This window comes from Vicia villosa, linkage group LG7, assembly GCF_029867415.1.
Source record: "Vicia villosa cultivar HV-30 ecotype Madison, WI linkage group LG7, Vvil1.0, whole genome shotgun sequence".
NCBI lineage: Eukaryota > Viridiplantae > Streptophyta > Magnoliopsida > Fabales > Fabaceae > Vicia > Vicia villosa.
The window spans coordinates 14,778,703-14,795,924 of NC_081186.1; the positions used below are offsets into that span (position 1 = coordinate 14,778,703).

The 17,222-nt window shown below is 36.5% G+C and overlaps 1 protein-coding gene across 1 annotated transcript; it reads right to left on the reverse strand.

The window, feature by feature from the left end:
• Positions 1-4,034: 4,034 nt before the first annotated feature.
• LOC131620332 (choline transporter protein 1) lies at positions 4,035-12,176 on the reverse strand. Its single transcript, XM_058891375.1, has 10 exons — positions 11,841-12,176; positions 11,151-11,509; positions 10,917-11,062; positions 10,296-10,479; positions 9,406-9,479; positions 9,188-9,301; positions 8,035-8,391; positions 7,205-7,465; positions 6,853-7,080; positions 4,035-4,445 (listed from the first exon to the last, which is right to left on the reverse strand). The coding sequence occupies exons 1-10, from the start codon at positions 12,023-12,025 to the stop codon at positions 4,251-4,253; spliced, it is 2,103 nt and encodes a 700-aa protein (XP_058747358.1). The 5' UTR covers positions 12,026-12,176; the 3' UTR covers positions 4,035-4,250.
• Between the last annotated feature and the right edge of the window lie 5,046 nt (positions 12,177-17,222).

Sequence of the window (17,222 nt, forward strand, 5' to 3'; positions counted from 1 at the left end):
CTGCAGTCAGTGCACATCCTCCAACTACCATCCTTTTTAGGGACTAGAATAACAGGGACAGCACAAGGACTTAAACTTTCTCTTACCCATCCTTTACTTATCAATTCAGCAACTTGTCTTTGTATCTCATGAGTTTGTTGTGGATTGCTTCTATATGCTGGCCTATTAGGCAAAGATGCTCCTGGATTGAGATCAATATGATGTTCAATTCCTCTTATGGGTGGTAATCCACTTGGCACCTCTTTTGGAAACAATTCTTTAAACTCCTGCAAAAGAGACTCAACACAAGTTGGCAATTTGTTTTCATTAGAAACAGTGGTTAGTAAAGGTACCTCCTTGCAAAAAAGCAAGTATAAGGGCTGGTGTGACACAATTGCTTTCTTCACATCTTTTTTTTTTTGCAATTAAACTTCGTTTCTTTTCTTTTTTATCATTCTTTTTCTTTTCATTCTTTTCTTTTTCTTGTTCATTCTTTTCTTTTTCTTTTTCTTTTCTTTCTTGATCATTTTTTTCTCTCATTTTCTTTTGATCTTCTCTCACCTCACAAGGATTTAATGGTACAAGATTGATCTTTTGACCATGATACATAAAAGAGTACTTATTGGAGTACCCATCATGATTGGCTTTTCTATCAAATTGCCAAGGCCTACCTAATAACAAATGACTAGCTTCCATCGGTACTACATCACATAACACTACTTCCTCATACTTTCCAATTTTAAAACAGACCTCAACTTGTTTATTAACAAGCATTTCTACACTTTCATTAAGCCATTGGAGTTTGTAAGGCTTTGGGTGAGGTTTTGTTTCCAAATTTAGTTTAGAAACCAAACGGGTGCTAGCAACATTTGTACAGCTTCCTCCATCAATAATTAAAGAACAAACCTTTCCTTGCACAAGGCATCTTGTATGAAAAAGGTTTTCTCTTTGACTTGTATCCGCCTCTTTGATTTGACTTCCTGACAATCTTCTCACCATGAGTAAATCTCCATTAGGTATTTCTTCTTCATCTTCTTCAAACTCCTCTTCATAATCATCATCCTCCTCTTCAACAATTTCTTCATTTTCTTCCATAAGCATTGTTCTCTTTGTTGGACATTGAGATGCAATGTGTCCTTGGCCTTGACACTTGAAACACTTAACATTTTTGTTAGTTGAAACACTTGAAGCAGGGGTAATAGTTTTACCTTTGTTTTCAACTGTGGCTTCCTTGGATAATGAAGCACCGTCCTTCTTTGTTTTGTCCTTCCAACTTTGAGAATTGAAAGTAGTTGTGCTTCTCCTTCCTTGACCCTTTCTCTTGAGCTGTTGTTCTACCTTGATAACTTGATGCACCAAATCATCTACTTCCACATAATGATGCAGCTCCACTATGTCACTTATGTCACGATTTAGGCCATGAAGAAATCTTGCCATTGTTGCTTCGTTATCTTCCTCCACATTTGCTCTTATCTTTGCAACCTCCATCTCTTTGTAATATTCATCAACACTTTTAGAACCTTGAGTGAGCCGTTGTAATTTATTATGCAAGTCCCTATGGTAATAGGAAGGAACAAATCTTCTTCTCATAATTCTTTTCATCTCCTCCCAAGTGTCAATGGATGGTTCATCATATCTTCTCTTGTCTTTGACAGTTTGATCCCACCACACCAAGGCATATTCTGTAAATTCAAGGGCAGCAACCTGCACTTTTTGAACATTACTATAAGTGTTACAAGCAAAAATTTGTTCGATTTTGGTTTCCCACTCTAAATAAGCCTCTGGAACATTTTTCCCTTGAAAGGTTGGAACTTTAATTTTTATACCACTCAATCTTTCCTCTCTAAGCCTACCCATCCTCCTTCTCCTTGCTCTTTCCTCCTCATCAGTATTACTTTGTTGGTTTTCTAATTGATCAATCCTCGCATGAATTGCCTCCGTTTGTTCTATCATCATCTCTCTCATTTTAGCTGTGAGAGCTTCCAATAATAGTCTATTAGCTTCTATTTGACGAGGGCTACCATCACCACCTGACATGGTTAATCACAAAATAATAACAACAATAATCCTCACGTGTTTACACTCAAATTTGGCTTTTTTTCAAATGAACACTCTTGCCTTTTTCCACTCAATTGCTCTTTTTAGTTCTTTAAAGAAACCAAATTCAATCACACAAGAAAACAAATTTCAAATGATAAATACTTAAAAGGCTGGAAATAAAGGAAATGAAAAAAAATCAAGGAAATAAGGGAGAAATTTAGACAAAGTAAGAAAAACAAGAAAAAGTAGAATGTGGCAGCAAACAAAACTATAAGAATAATCACAAGCTCAAATAAGACTAGAGTACTTCTTTTTTTGTTTTTTTTTTCGACTTTTTTTTAATTTTTTTTTTCGAATTTTTGTTTTTGTTTTTTTATATATATGATTCAATACAATATAATAAGAACAATATTGAAATTTACAAAAAGAAATGGTCCTATACGAACCGTGCTCTTGATACCACTTGATGGATAACCGATTTGTAAAGCGGCCATTTTTCTCATACTTTGTTATATTTGTGAAACTTGTGATTAGTGATGATAATATAGAGTAAGGAACACGAAATTACAAGTTATATTTGGGGTTGGGACAGAATTGTAACAACGGAAAATTTTGAAAGAAATGGGTGGAAAAGGATAGAAATGGGGCGCCACACTCTTTCTATGATTTAGAAAGGATGATAAGCCTTAAGTGAAGATCACCACAAGAAACTTGGTTTCTTGATAAGATCAAAAACTTGGTCCAATCCAGAACCAAAGGAGCAAAGCTCTCAAAATCACACAAAGTGTTTAACAAAATTCAACTTATCTTTCATTCATATTTAGCTCCCTATTTATAGGTAAAAGGTAGCTTACAATATTAACTCAAGAAATTCTACAACTTCAGCCCACTAACTAGTCAATAATGGTTTGAAAAAGAAAGGTCACACACTTAAAGGTAGTGGAGAAAGTGGATATTAATTGCCTTGATGAATAATAGCAATTTATAGCCACTTTGATTAATGAATCTCACCTTTCTATTTCTCCTTCCTTAAAATCTTGACCTATTGATTTCTTGAGCCCATTATTTACTTATAAATATATAGACCACGAAAATTCTAAGCTTTATGAGCTATAGAATATTTAAAAACACACAAAAAATAAAAAAAAACAAGTGTTTTGGGCCAAAATTTCAAAAGTTGGGCCATAACACATTTTATTACAACATAATTGATTAAAAACATCAAAATGGGGCAGCAAGCCCACATGACATGCCCTCTTCATTAGCTTGGATCAAAATGACAAGTCTTGGCTCATTTCCTTTCAATTGATCCCTTTCTCCCGTTGGTTTGTTCATAAATTGTATTAGAGCACCATTGACTCTCCTTGCACGTGCCCTTGTCATAAATCCTCCCAAGCTTTGGATTACTTCATTTATGTCTTGTATCTCCATGTCCTCATCACTGATGTTCAAGCTAAGAGAATGCCTCATGTCAATTGTGAGAACCAGTTGCTATTGGTCAAGAGCTTACACGGGGTCTTGGTGTTTGATATGAGTTATAAGACTTTTATACCTCATCATGCTTACACGGGGTCCGGGTCTTCTACAATATATTTTTTACTTAAATAATTAAATATCATAAATATTTATAATCATCAATTATATTTGTAAATATTTATAGTTATTAGTCATATTTGTAAATATTTATATTTATTAGACATATTAAACTTATCATGTTGGTAATTTGATAAATACTTTTTTTTAAATATTTTCAGTTATTAGTGATATTACGAATTAACTAAGACACGAATGACTATTGCATTTCCATGTTCTTTTTTTTTAACATAACTACTATATATAGACTTATTTCATCTATATTATGTTTTGTTAATCTTAAATTAACATTCCTCATTCGAACTTTCAAACTTTTTTTTTGCGTTTGTAATACATTATTCATCTTAAAATTTGACTTACTCGTGCGGACGCACGGGTCTTCTACTAGTTTTTTTTCTAAAATGTATTATGTGTTAGGAAAGTGAGCAAAGGGTGTCTGTCTTTAATAAATTGTCTATCTCTGTAACTGATCCATCCATGTATCAAAAGGTAACCCCGATGATCGACCAGAAATGCATACAATACAAACATATTTACAAAGGAAGTAAGAACAGAACAGAACTATGGTGGCAAAAATAAGCACCTTAATTAAAATCTAAATGTTGTCATAATCACCAAAATTATACATGAATCAAGTTTCATTGTGATCCTTGGGTGAGTCTATGCATCTCACTTTGGTTACCAAGAGTTTCAATGAGAAGAGGTGGAGCATACTGTGCTGTCCCTTGGTGTTCTTCAGAATCTTGGCAAAATGAGAGAACAATGGTATCAATTGACATCTCCACTACTGCAAAAAATAGAGTTGCAACAGTATATCCAAGAGCCCAGCATACCTGCATTATATCATATCAAACATAAAGTAAGGTTCTGACAACTCGTGATGTTGAGTGTGATTTCATTATATTTGAGAACTTGATGTCAACTATACAATGAACTTGATGTAAGTTTTGAGCTCTTAGTATTCATCCCATTAGTGTAAATGCATATATAATTTTGTCTCTCATTTGTAAGTACATATTGAAATATAATTTATACAATTTCTTTTCTCGTGACATATCAGTTTCTCTGATGAGACCTTCCCCGGTGCGGCAGTCACCTCCGAACCATTGCCTTGCCGCCTTAGCCTGCCCACTAAATTGCACCTTGACAAAAACTGTCACATGATATCACAACCTCTGATGACCCCATTTCTCCTCCCCTTCTCTGCCACGTCTTCTCGCACTGCAATCACCATTGTGCTCCCTACTTGCCTCATAGCAAGCCGCCATTAACTGCAACTATTTTAGCTGTTCCTAGCACTTCATTTATGCTGTTCTTTTCTCCTAGGCTAATTCCATCTTGAAGATAGCTCACGCAGAGGTTTGATTCCAGGTGATGAATACTAGCCCAGAGGTGAAGATGAGTTTGGCCCAGTTGTGTATGGAGGCGATTCACTGCTTCAAAACATTATTGATGAGGTTCACTAAGATGCCAAACAGGATGGGAGCAAAACCATTATTGATGAGGTTCACTAAGATGCCAAGCTAATTCAGTTCATTCAGGGTTTGAAAGGTCAGAAAATAAAGGGTTCGGCTACAAGGATAGGGAGCTATTGTTCAAGGGGAGGCTTCTGAACAATCCACAAGTATCCCAAGAATGTTGAAGGAATTTCATGAGACTCCTCAAGGAGGACATTTAGGTTATTACCGAATGTATCAACATGTAGCTTGATATGACCAATTCTGCCCAGAAGTTTGGGAAAGCTTGCAACATCCTTCAGCGTCAAAAATACTGGGGCTTCCCCAGGGATTTACTACAGCCTCTGGGCATTCCAAAGCAAGGTTTGGGAAGAGATTTCAATGGCTTTCATTACCGAATTTCCAATATCCAAAGGCTATTAGGCTATTCTGGTGGTGGTAGTGGACAGATTGACTAAGTACAGCCACCTTATCCCTCTCAAACATCCTTATTCCGCTAAATTGTTGGCTGAAATCTTTACTAAAGAGGTGGTGTGCTTGCATGGAATCCCTGTTTCAACCCTTAGCGACCGGGGCCCTATCTTTTTAAGCTCTTTTTAGAAAGAAAAAAAATGTTCCAAGGCTGCAAGGTACTCAATTGAAAATGAGCACTGCATAATATCCTCAAATCGGAGGTCGTTAACCTGTGTTTGGAGAATTCATCGTTGTTTCATTGCTGATCAGCCGAAACAGTGGGGTGCAGTGCTGATCTGTTTCCTACCAGGAGAGGTAAGAGAGCTGAAGGATCGGGATGAGGCTCTTTAGCAACTGAAGTGGCACTTGCAATGGGTTCTATACAGCATGAATATGCAGGCAAATTGCCATAGGATTGACAGTGTTCAAAGTAGGTGACTGGGTTTTTCTCAAACTGCGACCCCATGGTCAGCTCACGGTACGGGCCAAAATTAATCCCATGCTGTTCCCTCATTACTATGGCCCTTTTCAGGTGCTGGGGCGCATAGGGCCGTGGCGTACAAGCTCCAACTGCCTGAAACGCTGCATATTGATACCATATTTCATGTTCCTTGCTTAAGAAGGCTGTTGGCAATTATGACGTACAAGCTCCAACTGCCTGAAACATCGCATATTAATACCATATTTCATGTTCCTTACTTAAGAAGGCTGTTGGCAATTATGACGTGCAAGGCAAACTACCGCCAGAGTTAGAAGGAGACACCAGCAGCGAGTTGAAACCCAGTGGCCATATTGGCTCGCAGAACAGTGGTGCAGGGAGGCAATTCTGTTCAGGAAGTCTTGCATGAGGACCAAACATATTTAAGTGGGATGTCATTTCATTAGAGAAAAATTCTAATCCTGCAATATTGTAACTAGTTACATTTGTTCTAATGATCAACAAGCTGATAATCCCACTAGGTCTCTCGCGGGTTATAAGATTGAGCTTATTTGAAGCAAGCTTGGTGCATATTATCTATGTGATCCAGCTTGAGTAGAGTTTTAGAGTTTTTAAGTGTTGAATGCATAAGCCTATTAGTGTATAAGTATATATACATACACGTGATCTCTCATTTGTAAATGTAGGAAACGAAATATAATTTATAAAATTTCTACAATTTGTACGATAAAAAGTATGGGCTTATGCAGAATCAAAATGGTTTTGAACTATTATTGAGTTTCAAAACAAAGTCTATATTCTAACAAATTGGAATTGACAGCTACAAAATTAGAATATCAAGATATATGGATTTGACATTAAAATATATGTATGATTATAAAAAAGACATACCACAACAGGGAAGAGTGGAGATGAGGTCTTGTTATGCCCAGAACTGTACTTGTGTGTGTCTAACATGAGGAATGCAAACACCGAACTTGACAGGCTGACACACAGTTTTCCAAGGAACAAAATCACATCTCCAATCACATTAAGACGCCCAATCTTTAGAATGTTATTCATGATCAAATCTGTTGCAATAGAAGACGCACGAAAGAAACTTTTGCCAGTTATAGCAATCTGCAAGCATCAAAACACACTTAAAGTTAACATCAAGAAAGCCGAAACAATATATTAAGAATATAACAGTCAGCAGGCACCAAAACTATGGTTTATGGTGAAAATGTAGATTAACAAAAGTTACCATGATGTAAGCATTTCGGTTTATTGATTTGATTGTCCACTCAATACACCTAAGAAAACATTCAGAAGATTTGTATGCAGCCTTGCCTATCCAGCTGTCATGCACATGACTAGATACTTTTAGTTTGCGACGAAGAGATTCAAGCAGAAACCGGATTGATTCTACAAATGACACAATCAGAGAACCCAGAGCCACAGATCCGAGACTGTAACGCATAAGCCTCTTCATGGAGGAAAAGACTGAAAGAAATGGAATTTCGTGCTGCATCGAGAAATATTAATTGTATTTAATAACATAGACAACAGATAATTTTTCAAGCATCAATGAAAAAGCTTAATTAGTCGATGGTCTAGTTCAAGTCAGACAAAACAAATACCCCCTACATTCCTTTTAGGTTATTTACATATACTAAGGAAACTAGTAACAAATTTTGCTACCTTTTCTCAATTTATTTGTCTTTTCCTATAAGTACTCTCAACAATTTATTAGCTTATTCCATATATTCTTCTCAATGCAATAAATACGTGGAAGGTATTTTTAACAAACAAATATCAATGTTGTATTGAAGCATTGAAAACGACGAGTATAAAAACAATTCTTGTCTACAAAAGCTACCCGTTAAAGGGTCCGAAAGGAGTACATAAATAAGCACTGGTATTTTACATGCTTCATTTGAAGATGTTTTTCACAATTATGAAGCTCAAATTTGCTGAGTCCTGACATAAATAGGTCCGCAATCTATCATTCACAGAATAAGCTATATTTTAATTCTTTATTATGCTATATCTTATAACAATGAGGAACAACTTCTAAGGCAAATAGAAACTTACAGATGTTTCACCATGGGCCCAGTAATAAGAGGCAACAGAACCGGCAACCACTGTTGAGGAGCACGCTACAAAAAATTGGGTAGCCCAATAGCACCCAAATAGGTGAAAAAGAATGGAAACTCCAATATGTGGTGTGTAATGAATGCTATATCCACAACAACGATCACAGTTCACCCGTTTTGCCACAAGATCATATGTGCAGCAATTAGAGTTGCAGTTGTTCTGAATAATCTGGCCAGAGCTGAATAAATGGAGAGCAGCTGATGTCCAAAACATGTAAAACACAGCAAGGATAGCAAACGGGATGAGAGGAAAAATTATGAGTGCTTGGACTTCTCCTATCACTTTTGCAGCTACCTGTGAACAAAGTTAGCATCGGATTAATTAAATTGTTTGACTCAAATAATTGAAGAACCACTCTTGTTTTATCAGCAAGTTTTGGTAAAAAGTTGTTTAACATCGTGACAACTGGATGTACGAATTCAACACAGTACTTGGAGATGGGACCACAAATATGCAAAAAGTTAGTTCCATAATCATGATATATATCATAAGCCAGCACAGAAAGTTTTACGGTTTATGGATACAACTGTCAGAAACGAGGAGGATCTAAGTTGAATGAATGGTCAAATATGTTTAACCATTGTTAGATTTTGTGGCCCACGTAGAAAATAAGGAAAATGAGCATGACTTTCATTTGGATAAACAACTTAATGAAAAGCTTAAAGCACAAGTGTTTATCATATAAATGCTTGTGTTTAAGATTTTTATAACAAAAGATAAATTAAAGCCAAATTGTTTTCATATAAACTGTAAGTTGTTTTCATTTGCAATCCTAGAGAGAGCCCACCGAAAATAAGCTAAAAAATAGCTTATGGACATGTCTTAAGTTGTTTCCATAAACTCTCTCAAACAGTCTCACGAGTGCCTATTATGTAAATAAACTCAAATAAGTCAATCCAATTTTCCTAGAACAAGGCTATATGTGTACCCTCAATTGCTTAGTACTTAATAGCAACAGCAAGTAAAACTATATTTTATAGGAACACTAGATAAGGTAAAAAAAATCACACCTAATCACTTTCAGATCTGATGTCATATAAAATAATTTAGAAATAAGTTTTAAAGTTTCATATCACAAAGTAATGCTTGCCTTCAGAACAGATGTTGCCATAAGGATGCGTCGAACGATAGCAATTGAAGTCATAATGGAAACAGCCATAATAACAGTCATAAGTACAGTCACAGCACGTAGATGAGTCAACTCCTGAAAATAAAATCATTTAGTTAGACATACACATGGAAAAAACTATCATGTCTTTGAAGACTTCAAAAAACATGAGTCCATTTTCAAAATAGGATGTTACTCACCCTCCCAAATACATTGATGTAAGGGTCATGCTCACCAATGATGGGAGAAATAGCATCATTTCCGATCCATCCAGCTGAAAAAGTAGGAAGAAACAGTATTATTGTTTGACTGATGTTTGTCCAAAATCCAAACGAAAAAACTAAAATATTTCTCTATATCCCAAAGTGTCGTCTTAGTTTTTTCACACAGATTAAGAAAAACTATAAACGAATGAAAGAATGCTACAATTATAAAAAATTATCCTTATTAATTATTGGTTATTAACTTATTAACCATTGGCATAAATGTATAGAGAAGTAAAATGACTTAAGAGTGATGCCAATAGTATCGATTTGGAGGTAGAATTTGAAAACCACAAGTAATGCACATTCAAAACGTAAAACGACTCTTGTTTTGGGAATTTTTTTTATATGCTAACCTAACACTAAATTTGGGACAGAGAGTATTTAGCTATATAACTCAACAGAATAATATGAGAATAGTTTTCAACAAGAATCACCAACAAAGTATAAACTTTTATTCCAAAGCCCAAACAGCACAGAAATAGCATAAGAACAAAACCAATAATTATGGCCAAAATTCAATCTCCAAGAATAAAACTTGAAACCATCTTAGCATGCTCCACATCACAAAAAAATAAAACAATAACTTAGCAAGCAAAAACCTGTAGAGCGCTTAACTTGTGTCTACACCAGGAATCCTTTTTTTCTAGTGTAAGTTTCAAAACAAAAAGTTGGATTTTAAGTGTCTAGACATAGTTTCACAACAATAAGTTAATTCAGAAGGAGTATTCATAGTTTATTTTTACATCGGTATAATGATACTTTTATAAGACGGCACACATTTGAGTCTAGAAATACTGAAATAGCCTTGACTATGAGATCCTAACCTTTTACGTAGAAGAACATTGTGACTGATATTATTAGAACATTAAAGAAAACCACTGTTATCCACGGCATTGCAGTAACAAAATGCCTAATCATCATGAGCCAGATCACAGACAGAGAGAGAGGTAAAATCCCTCCACAAACAATCAGCACAGGCCATGCCTTTCCTATGTCAGCCATGTACCTCTGTAAAAACAAATTATAACACATTTTAAATTCTATAGCACATATACATATGAACGATACTAAATATGCTTAATCCCTCCCAAAATTTTCTTACTTCAACTACTTAACAACACTTTTGACACAAACATGCAGCTAATGCATTGTAAACATGACATACAATATTGATATTGAAATGTTGTGCCTTCCCTGGATAAATTTACAATCATAATACCAATAAAAGTAGTAGGAAGCAGTGTTGTTTATGGCAGGTGACGATCCATGGTGGAGAGTCAAAATCCAGCCATATCGGGTGCTTTGTGGCACCGTCATAGCGGACTATGGCGGAAAAACCCGCAATATCAGCCAATATTTACCATTGCGGCAGGTCCATAAATTGCCACTAATAACCGCCGTGGCCAATAATCAATATCAGTGGTAGGAAGTTGAAAAAATTTAACCTTTAAGACAGCTGACCGAGAATTTATAGACTTGTGAATTGACTTATCAATAACAATGTCTTCATTAATACTAACTCCACCCATCTGCTCCCAATGCTTCAGCGATGTGTTTGATGCCCGGGCAATAAACTGGCAACTCCAGTAAACTAAACAAAATACTCTTTTAGAACCAGAAATTGAAAAGCGGGTTGATAACCAAATAGCACCGTAAGATATAGTTTACTCATAACTCACCATTTACACTGGGAAATATAACAGGATAACACGGGCCTTGAAGTTGAAGAGAGGAGTTTCTCATTTCAGGTGTAAGGAATTCATAATAATCATAGTTCCTATTAATCCAAACCTCCACCGAAAGACGAATATCTCCTTCAGGATAATCACACACCCAGCTAAGGGAATCATCAGAAGGTATAGGGCATTCTGACAAGCAGATACTACGGGCATCGACTAGTTTGAATTGGCCATCCTTCAATCCACTCTGATAAACTTGGTTAGGATTTTGCCAATATCTGAGCTCCAATTCACCAAGGCCAGGATGTGCATGCTTGTCTCCACACACATTGCCTTTGTAATCCAGCCCATAAGTAAGCCTGAGGTAAACCCGTATTGTTAGTGAGACAGTGATCAAGAACTTAAACAATTTTAACAACAAAGAAAAAAATCATGTCCCTCATCCTGCTACAGATACCAATTTTAATGATTTGACACAATTCTTGTATAAAATCAGAATTTCAATCAATCTGAAGCATGCTCTAAGGTATACAAAACACCCATTTACTAGGAAAAATGTTTTTTTTTCTTTCGTAAAATCTGAAATAAATAAACTAACTAATGAAAGAGAAAGTAGCAGATTTGTTAAAATTTGGAATAAAAATAAAAAACTTGGGAAATGCAGAAAGTCCATAAACAGAGAAGGTTTACCTAAGTGGGTTTCCTTGGTTGAAACCGAAACTAGAGTTAACAATCATAGCAATCCAAAAAGCAATAAAGATGAAAAGAGCAATGATATCTCTGCATTTTCTGTTTTGCTTAATGATTCCACCCAATTGAGTAACTCCATCACTTGATGTATAACTTCCAATTACAGCACCTAAGGAACCCCTCATTTTCAATTATGTATACAAAATAGTAACAAGCTTTGCTTCAATGAATGTGGTGGTAGAAGAGGAAGGGGGTTAGTAGAGAGTGAGCTAGCTAGGGGAGAGCATGAAAAGGCAGTGTGAAAAAGTAAAGTGATTTAGATTTGGGTTAATATAATAAAGTGAAAATTAATTATTAGTTTATTTATTAAGACACAGATTTTCTAAAGTGGATGTTTTTTCTTTATTTTTTCTTTTTCATAAACAACAACGGATCCGTGTTTTGTGGCTTCTCCGACACACTTAAACTATGACCTTCCTACTCTTCGGCTAGGCTTAAATAAACTAAAAGTTCAATATTGAACTCTTTGCCACTTACTATAAATAAAAAATGGTAGCATATTAAATAAAGAAAATATTTTTTTATAAAAGTTATGATTTCAATTTCTAATGCAATTTCATTATATTGAATATTGAATGTATAAATTTTTAAAAAACTTACCATTTTAATCACTTAAAAAGTGTCCCAAAGGCACTGATTAGCATTTCCCATAAAAAATCAATAAAATAAAATAAATTCTTAATCCACACCTTCGGCTTCTTATGCATCATGCGCGCTGCCAAAAATGTCTTTTGCTTCTGTAGATGTATCTTTAGAAGTACATTTTTTAATTTCAAAGTTCATTTGTTCTGTAAGTGCATCTACGAAAGCAGGGCCGGTCCTACCAGTTTAGAGGCCTAAATCAAATTTTAAAATGAGACCTTCAAAATGTATTTTTAAATAATAATTTTGTGGTTGCTAAGAGTTGAACTCAAGACTAAAAGGGAGGCCTAAATTTTAGCAACTCAATTACAATTATATATGTGACTAATATGTCATTATATATTTTTATAATTGAATAAAAAAATTGTGAGGCCTTTTTTAAGCCTAAACTTTTGAGACCTAAAGCCCTAGCCTTAGTGGCTTGGCCTTTGGGCCGGCCCTGTACGGAAGACTTCCAGTGATGCATCTACGGAAACATTTGATCTTATATTCGCGCCAGACTCTTGTCTTCCTTCATTCTTCACTTTTCTTCTTCTTCACACGCTCAAACTCTTTCAACCTCAAAAATCAAAATCCACAAAAGTTTTTTTCTCTCGAGTTTGGCGGTAAACGTCAACATCAACAATCAACACATTCCAACAACTTCAAAACTCAATTTAATTGTTTACCTGAGGTACTTATCGGATACCGCACGGATCCATGAGTACAACTGGGGAGCGGCTACAGTGGCGTACAGCTACTACAGACTCAAAGAGGGATGTCAGTGGAAGGAAAGGCTTGTGGTTGGTAGTTGTTCACTCTTATACTGGATGGTATCATTAGGGTGGTAGATAGACATTTTTGTACCGTCGACATCGTGCAAGGACATGTCGGACACTTGACGTTAGAGGCAGAGTAAACGACATGGTGGATGCAGAGGCGGAGCCAAAGACAGAGGAGAGGCTGAGGATATTGTCAGGTACACTGTTAACTGGCAATTTCGACAGTAGTTGGGTGGTTTTTGGCTTCATTTGAATGAAGTTGAACAATGGCCCAAGTTGTTTTAGGAATAGAAGATTTAAAATAAAATTGTTCATTGGCAAATTCGAATTTAAAGTTTTGTTAGAAAGACGTCGAAGACTTGGCGCCTACAAGCAGAGAAGATTTGAATTCAAAATCGATCAAGTCATCCATCAAAGACGCGTGGAAGTTTATTATTCAAAAGGATCATGCAGACATCAAACGTGGCATGTTTCTGTAGGAAGACCGTTAGGGTCGAATTAGTATAAATATGAGTCTTAATGTTAGGATTCGGGGTGTTCACTTTGTACAAAAATCACTCAAATACACTCAAAGTACCAGCGTAGAGAAAAGAGTTTTTGTTGAGAATGTAGGTATAAGAAACACCATCATTATCTTTCAAAGTTATTTTACTTTATCAATACAAGTTCTTTATATACCTTTCGATTTCCTTTACTTTTCCAGTCGAAGTCTTTAGTTTTCAGAATCATTTTATATGTCTTTCGTGTCCTTTAAACTTTCAATTTGAACCTTTATTTTAATCATTTAGAGTTTTGCAGTCGAAGTTACTTTTATTCACATTCTCAAATAGTCATAACATTTAGAGAAACTTTCAATATCTTTGCCAAACGAAGTAGAATCAGAACATGAATTCAACCATAAGTGTAATAAAAGTTAGACACATGTCCTAGGATCAATCTAGTCAATCCTGTAAGTTACCAAAATATTCAATTTGGAAGACTAGCGGTTGTTTTACCAGAAATCACTGTAAACAAATTGGCACGTCCAGTGGGACAGTGTCAAAGTTTTAAACTTAGTTTTTTCTTGTGTGAATGTCTGTCTTTCGTTGTTTATCTTTTGAGTACACCTTCGTTGTTGTTGTATGAACCTTAGAAGTGGTAAAGTAGCAAACAGTAACCAACCAATACCCAAAAGAAAATACACCAGAAAGATGGTTAACACAACTAACCAAGGGGAACAAAATCCCCCACAGGGATCTGGCACAGTCGTTGCGAGTTCGACGGATGCATCGACTGCAATCTCTGGTTCACAGGCCATACCTACATCCACAGGACCCATGGCCTCAAACAATTCCATACCTACATCGACGGGCTCCATGGCTATAAACAATTCGACAAACTTGCCTTTTCCTTCCAGCGCAGCGAGTATCCCGTCGAATACTCAAGTTGAACCTATCTTGTCATATGTAGGAACCCAACTCAGCCTTTGACCCCTAGGCATCCAGGGTATGAAACATTCAGACCTTGGAGAGAACAACCCCAATATGGAATGCCAAGCACTTTCATGGCAGGATTAAATAACAACACATCCACATATACACAGCCTGTAGTTACAACTTTTTCGCTTATCCAAACATCTGATTCTGGCATGAATAATGTAGGTCGGAATATCCAGAATCAAGGTTTTCTGCCTACATTGATGACAAACAATCAGGCAGCATTTAGGCAACAAATGGATGCTAGTAACCATGACATGGTAGGAGTCCTGGTCCGAGAAATGGGTATCATCTTCTCCCCCCTAATCCAAAATGTCAATAGAATGAATTAGGAAAACACACAAACCTACCAGCGAATGTCAGCGCAGATGGTGCGAATAACAGATTTCTTTGGTGCCCCTGAAGCGCCTGTTCGATGTAGGCAAAATGAGGCAGTAATCCAGGAGAAATAACCAACCATTAACCAGGGTCAACTACCCAGACAGGGTGTTGTCGAAAGAAAAATGGGGGCAAGGGTGGAACAACAAGAGGTTCGACATGATATTCATGAAGAACAACCCATAAGGGTGATGGTGGTTAATAAAGATCAAAATGCAGGCGAAGTAGTCCATAGAGTTAGGCAGGATAATATGCTGGGAGAGAATAATTTGAATACCATGATCGAAAGGATCATGGCACAGAATGGTCTAAACACGAGCCTGAGGAGGCCAAACTATAATTCATCTTTGACAGAATATATTCTGCAAACTGAATTACCAAGGGGTTGCAAGGTCCCTAAATTCACAAAGTTCTCAAGAGACACTGGTGAGTCTACTGTCGAACATATATCTAGATATCTGACAGAAGTAAGAGATTTAGAAAATAGTGAAAGCTTGAGAATAAAATATTTCCCAAGTTCCCTAACCAAAAATGCATTCACATGGTTTACTACACTCCCACCAGGAACCATCGATGCTTTGTCTCGTTTGGAAAGATTATTCCATGAGCAATTCTAAACGGGGCAATCTAAATTAAGTCTCAAAGAATTAGCCAGCATCAAGAGAAAATTCACTGAACTAATAGATGATTACCTGAATAGGTTCCGTCTATTAAAATCTAGATGCTTTACAGTAGTGCCTAAGCATGAACTGGTCGAAATGGCCGCTAGAGGACTAGATTATTCTATTCGAAAGAAACTAGATACTCAATATCTGAGAGATATGGCCCAACTAGCGGATAGAGTTTGACAGGTCGAACGATTAAAAGCTAAAAAGTCCAGAGCAAATAAGAATTAGAAGAAAGAGAGGGTGGCTTACGTCGAAGCCGAAGAAGAGGAACCAGAGATCTTCAATGATCCATATGGTTTCGAAGAGTGTGAAGTAGATTTGGCTGAACTAAAAGAAGCACCACCATACTCTTGAAAAATGCTTACCCCTTCAAATGGGAAGAACCCTATCGAAACCGAAAAGAGTGATAAGTTCCCTAAGAAAACTTACACATTTGATGTAACCAAATGTGATGAGATTTTTGATTTGTTAGTAAAAGATGGCCAAATGATAGTGCCTCCTAATACCAAAATTCCTCCGTTAGAACAACAAAAGAAAAGAGGTTTTTGTAAATATCATAACTTTCTAGGCCACAAAACCTCACAATGTTTTCTTCTCAGGGATGTTATTCAAAATGCTACCAGGGAGGGAAGGCTGGAGTTTGGCGAAAAAGCTAAGAGTCACATGAAGGTTGACACTGATCCCCTCAATGTTGCGGAGACCAACTATGGTGAACCTAGTGATGTCAATATGGTGTACATTATTGGGTTCGACATGGAGCAAGAAGATGGGATCAAAGAAATCGAAGGATTTGTCATGGTCGGGGAACAGGCTACTGAAAGCCTCACTAACGTGGTTACCTTTGACACTCCTGTCGAAGGTTTATCTGTAAGAATTGATGAATTAAGGACTACTGAAGGCCCAATTGCTAAAATGATTAAGGCCACTGAAGTCCTTAGAGTCAAGTTCGAAAAGGTAAGGATTGTTGAAGGTCCTAGCTTGGGAGTCAACATGGTAGACTTGAACCAGCCTTGTCCAGAAATGGAGAAGGTCGAACGATGTCTCGAATTAGAAAAGGAACAAACGAGATTTGGCTACCCAAAGGCTGACGAAACCTTACATGACCACTTGTTTAGATGCAACAATAGGAATGTTGGGATGCTACTATGTCCCAGGTGAAGTATCTTGTTGAATCGAAGGGTTGTTGAAGTATATGAGAGAGCTTAACATGCTAGGACCTATGGCAATTGGAGACAGGAAAGCCAGTTGCTGAAGGTTTACCCAAAGCCAGGAGAAAGTTTGTAGAGTTTCCTGGTGCGTTGTCATAAGGCAGAATAAGAATGCTTGATGTGCCCTAGATGAGCGGTGTCTATGATAGGGAGATGTCTGAAATGTTCGAGAGGATCCCATTTGCCCATG

Excerpts from the sequence above, each read along its gene's own strand:
- LOC131620332 (XM_058891375.1), bottom strand. The coding sequence starts at position 12,025 with ATGAGGGGTTCCTTAGGTGCTGTAATTGGAAGTTATACATCAAGTGAT. Across the intron at positions 9,302-9,405 it reads ACATCAATGTATTTGGGAGG|GAGTTGACTCATCTACGTGC; the intron begins GTGAGTAACATC and ends TTTTATTTTCAG. Across the intron at positions 8,392-9,187 it reads TGGCAACATCTGTTCTGAAG|GTAGCTGCAAAAGTGATAGG; the intron begins GCAAGCATTACT and ends CTTTGTTCACAG.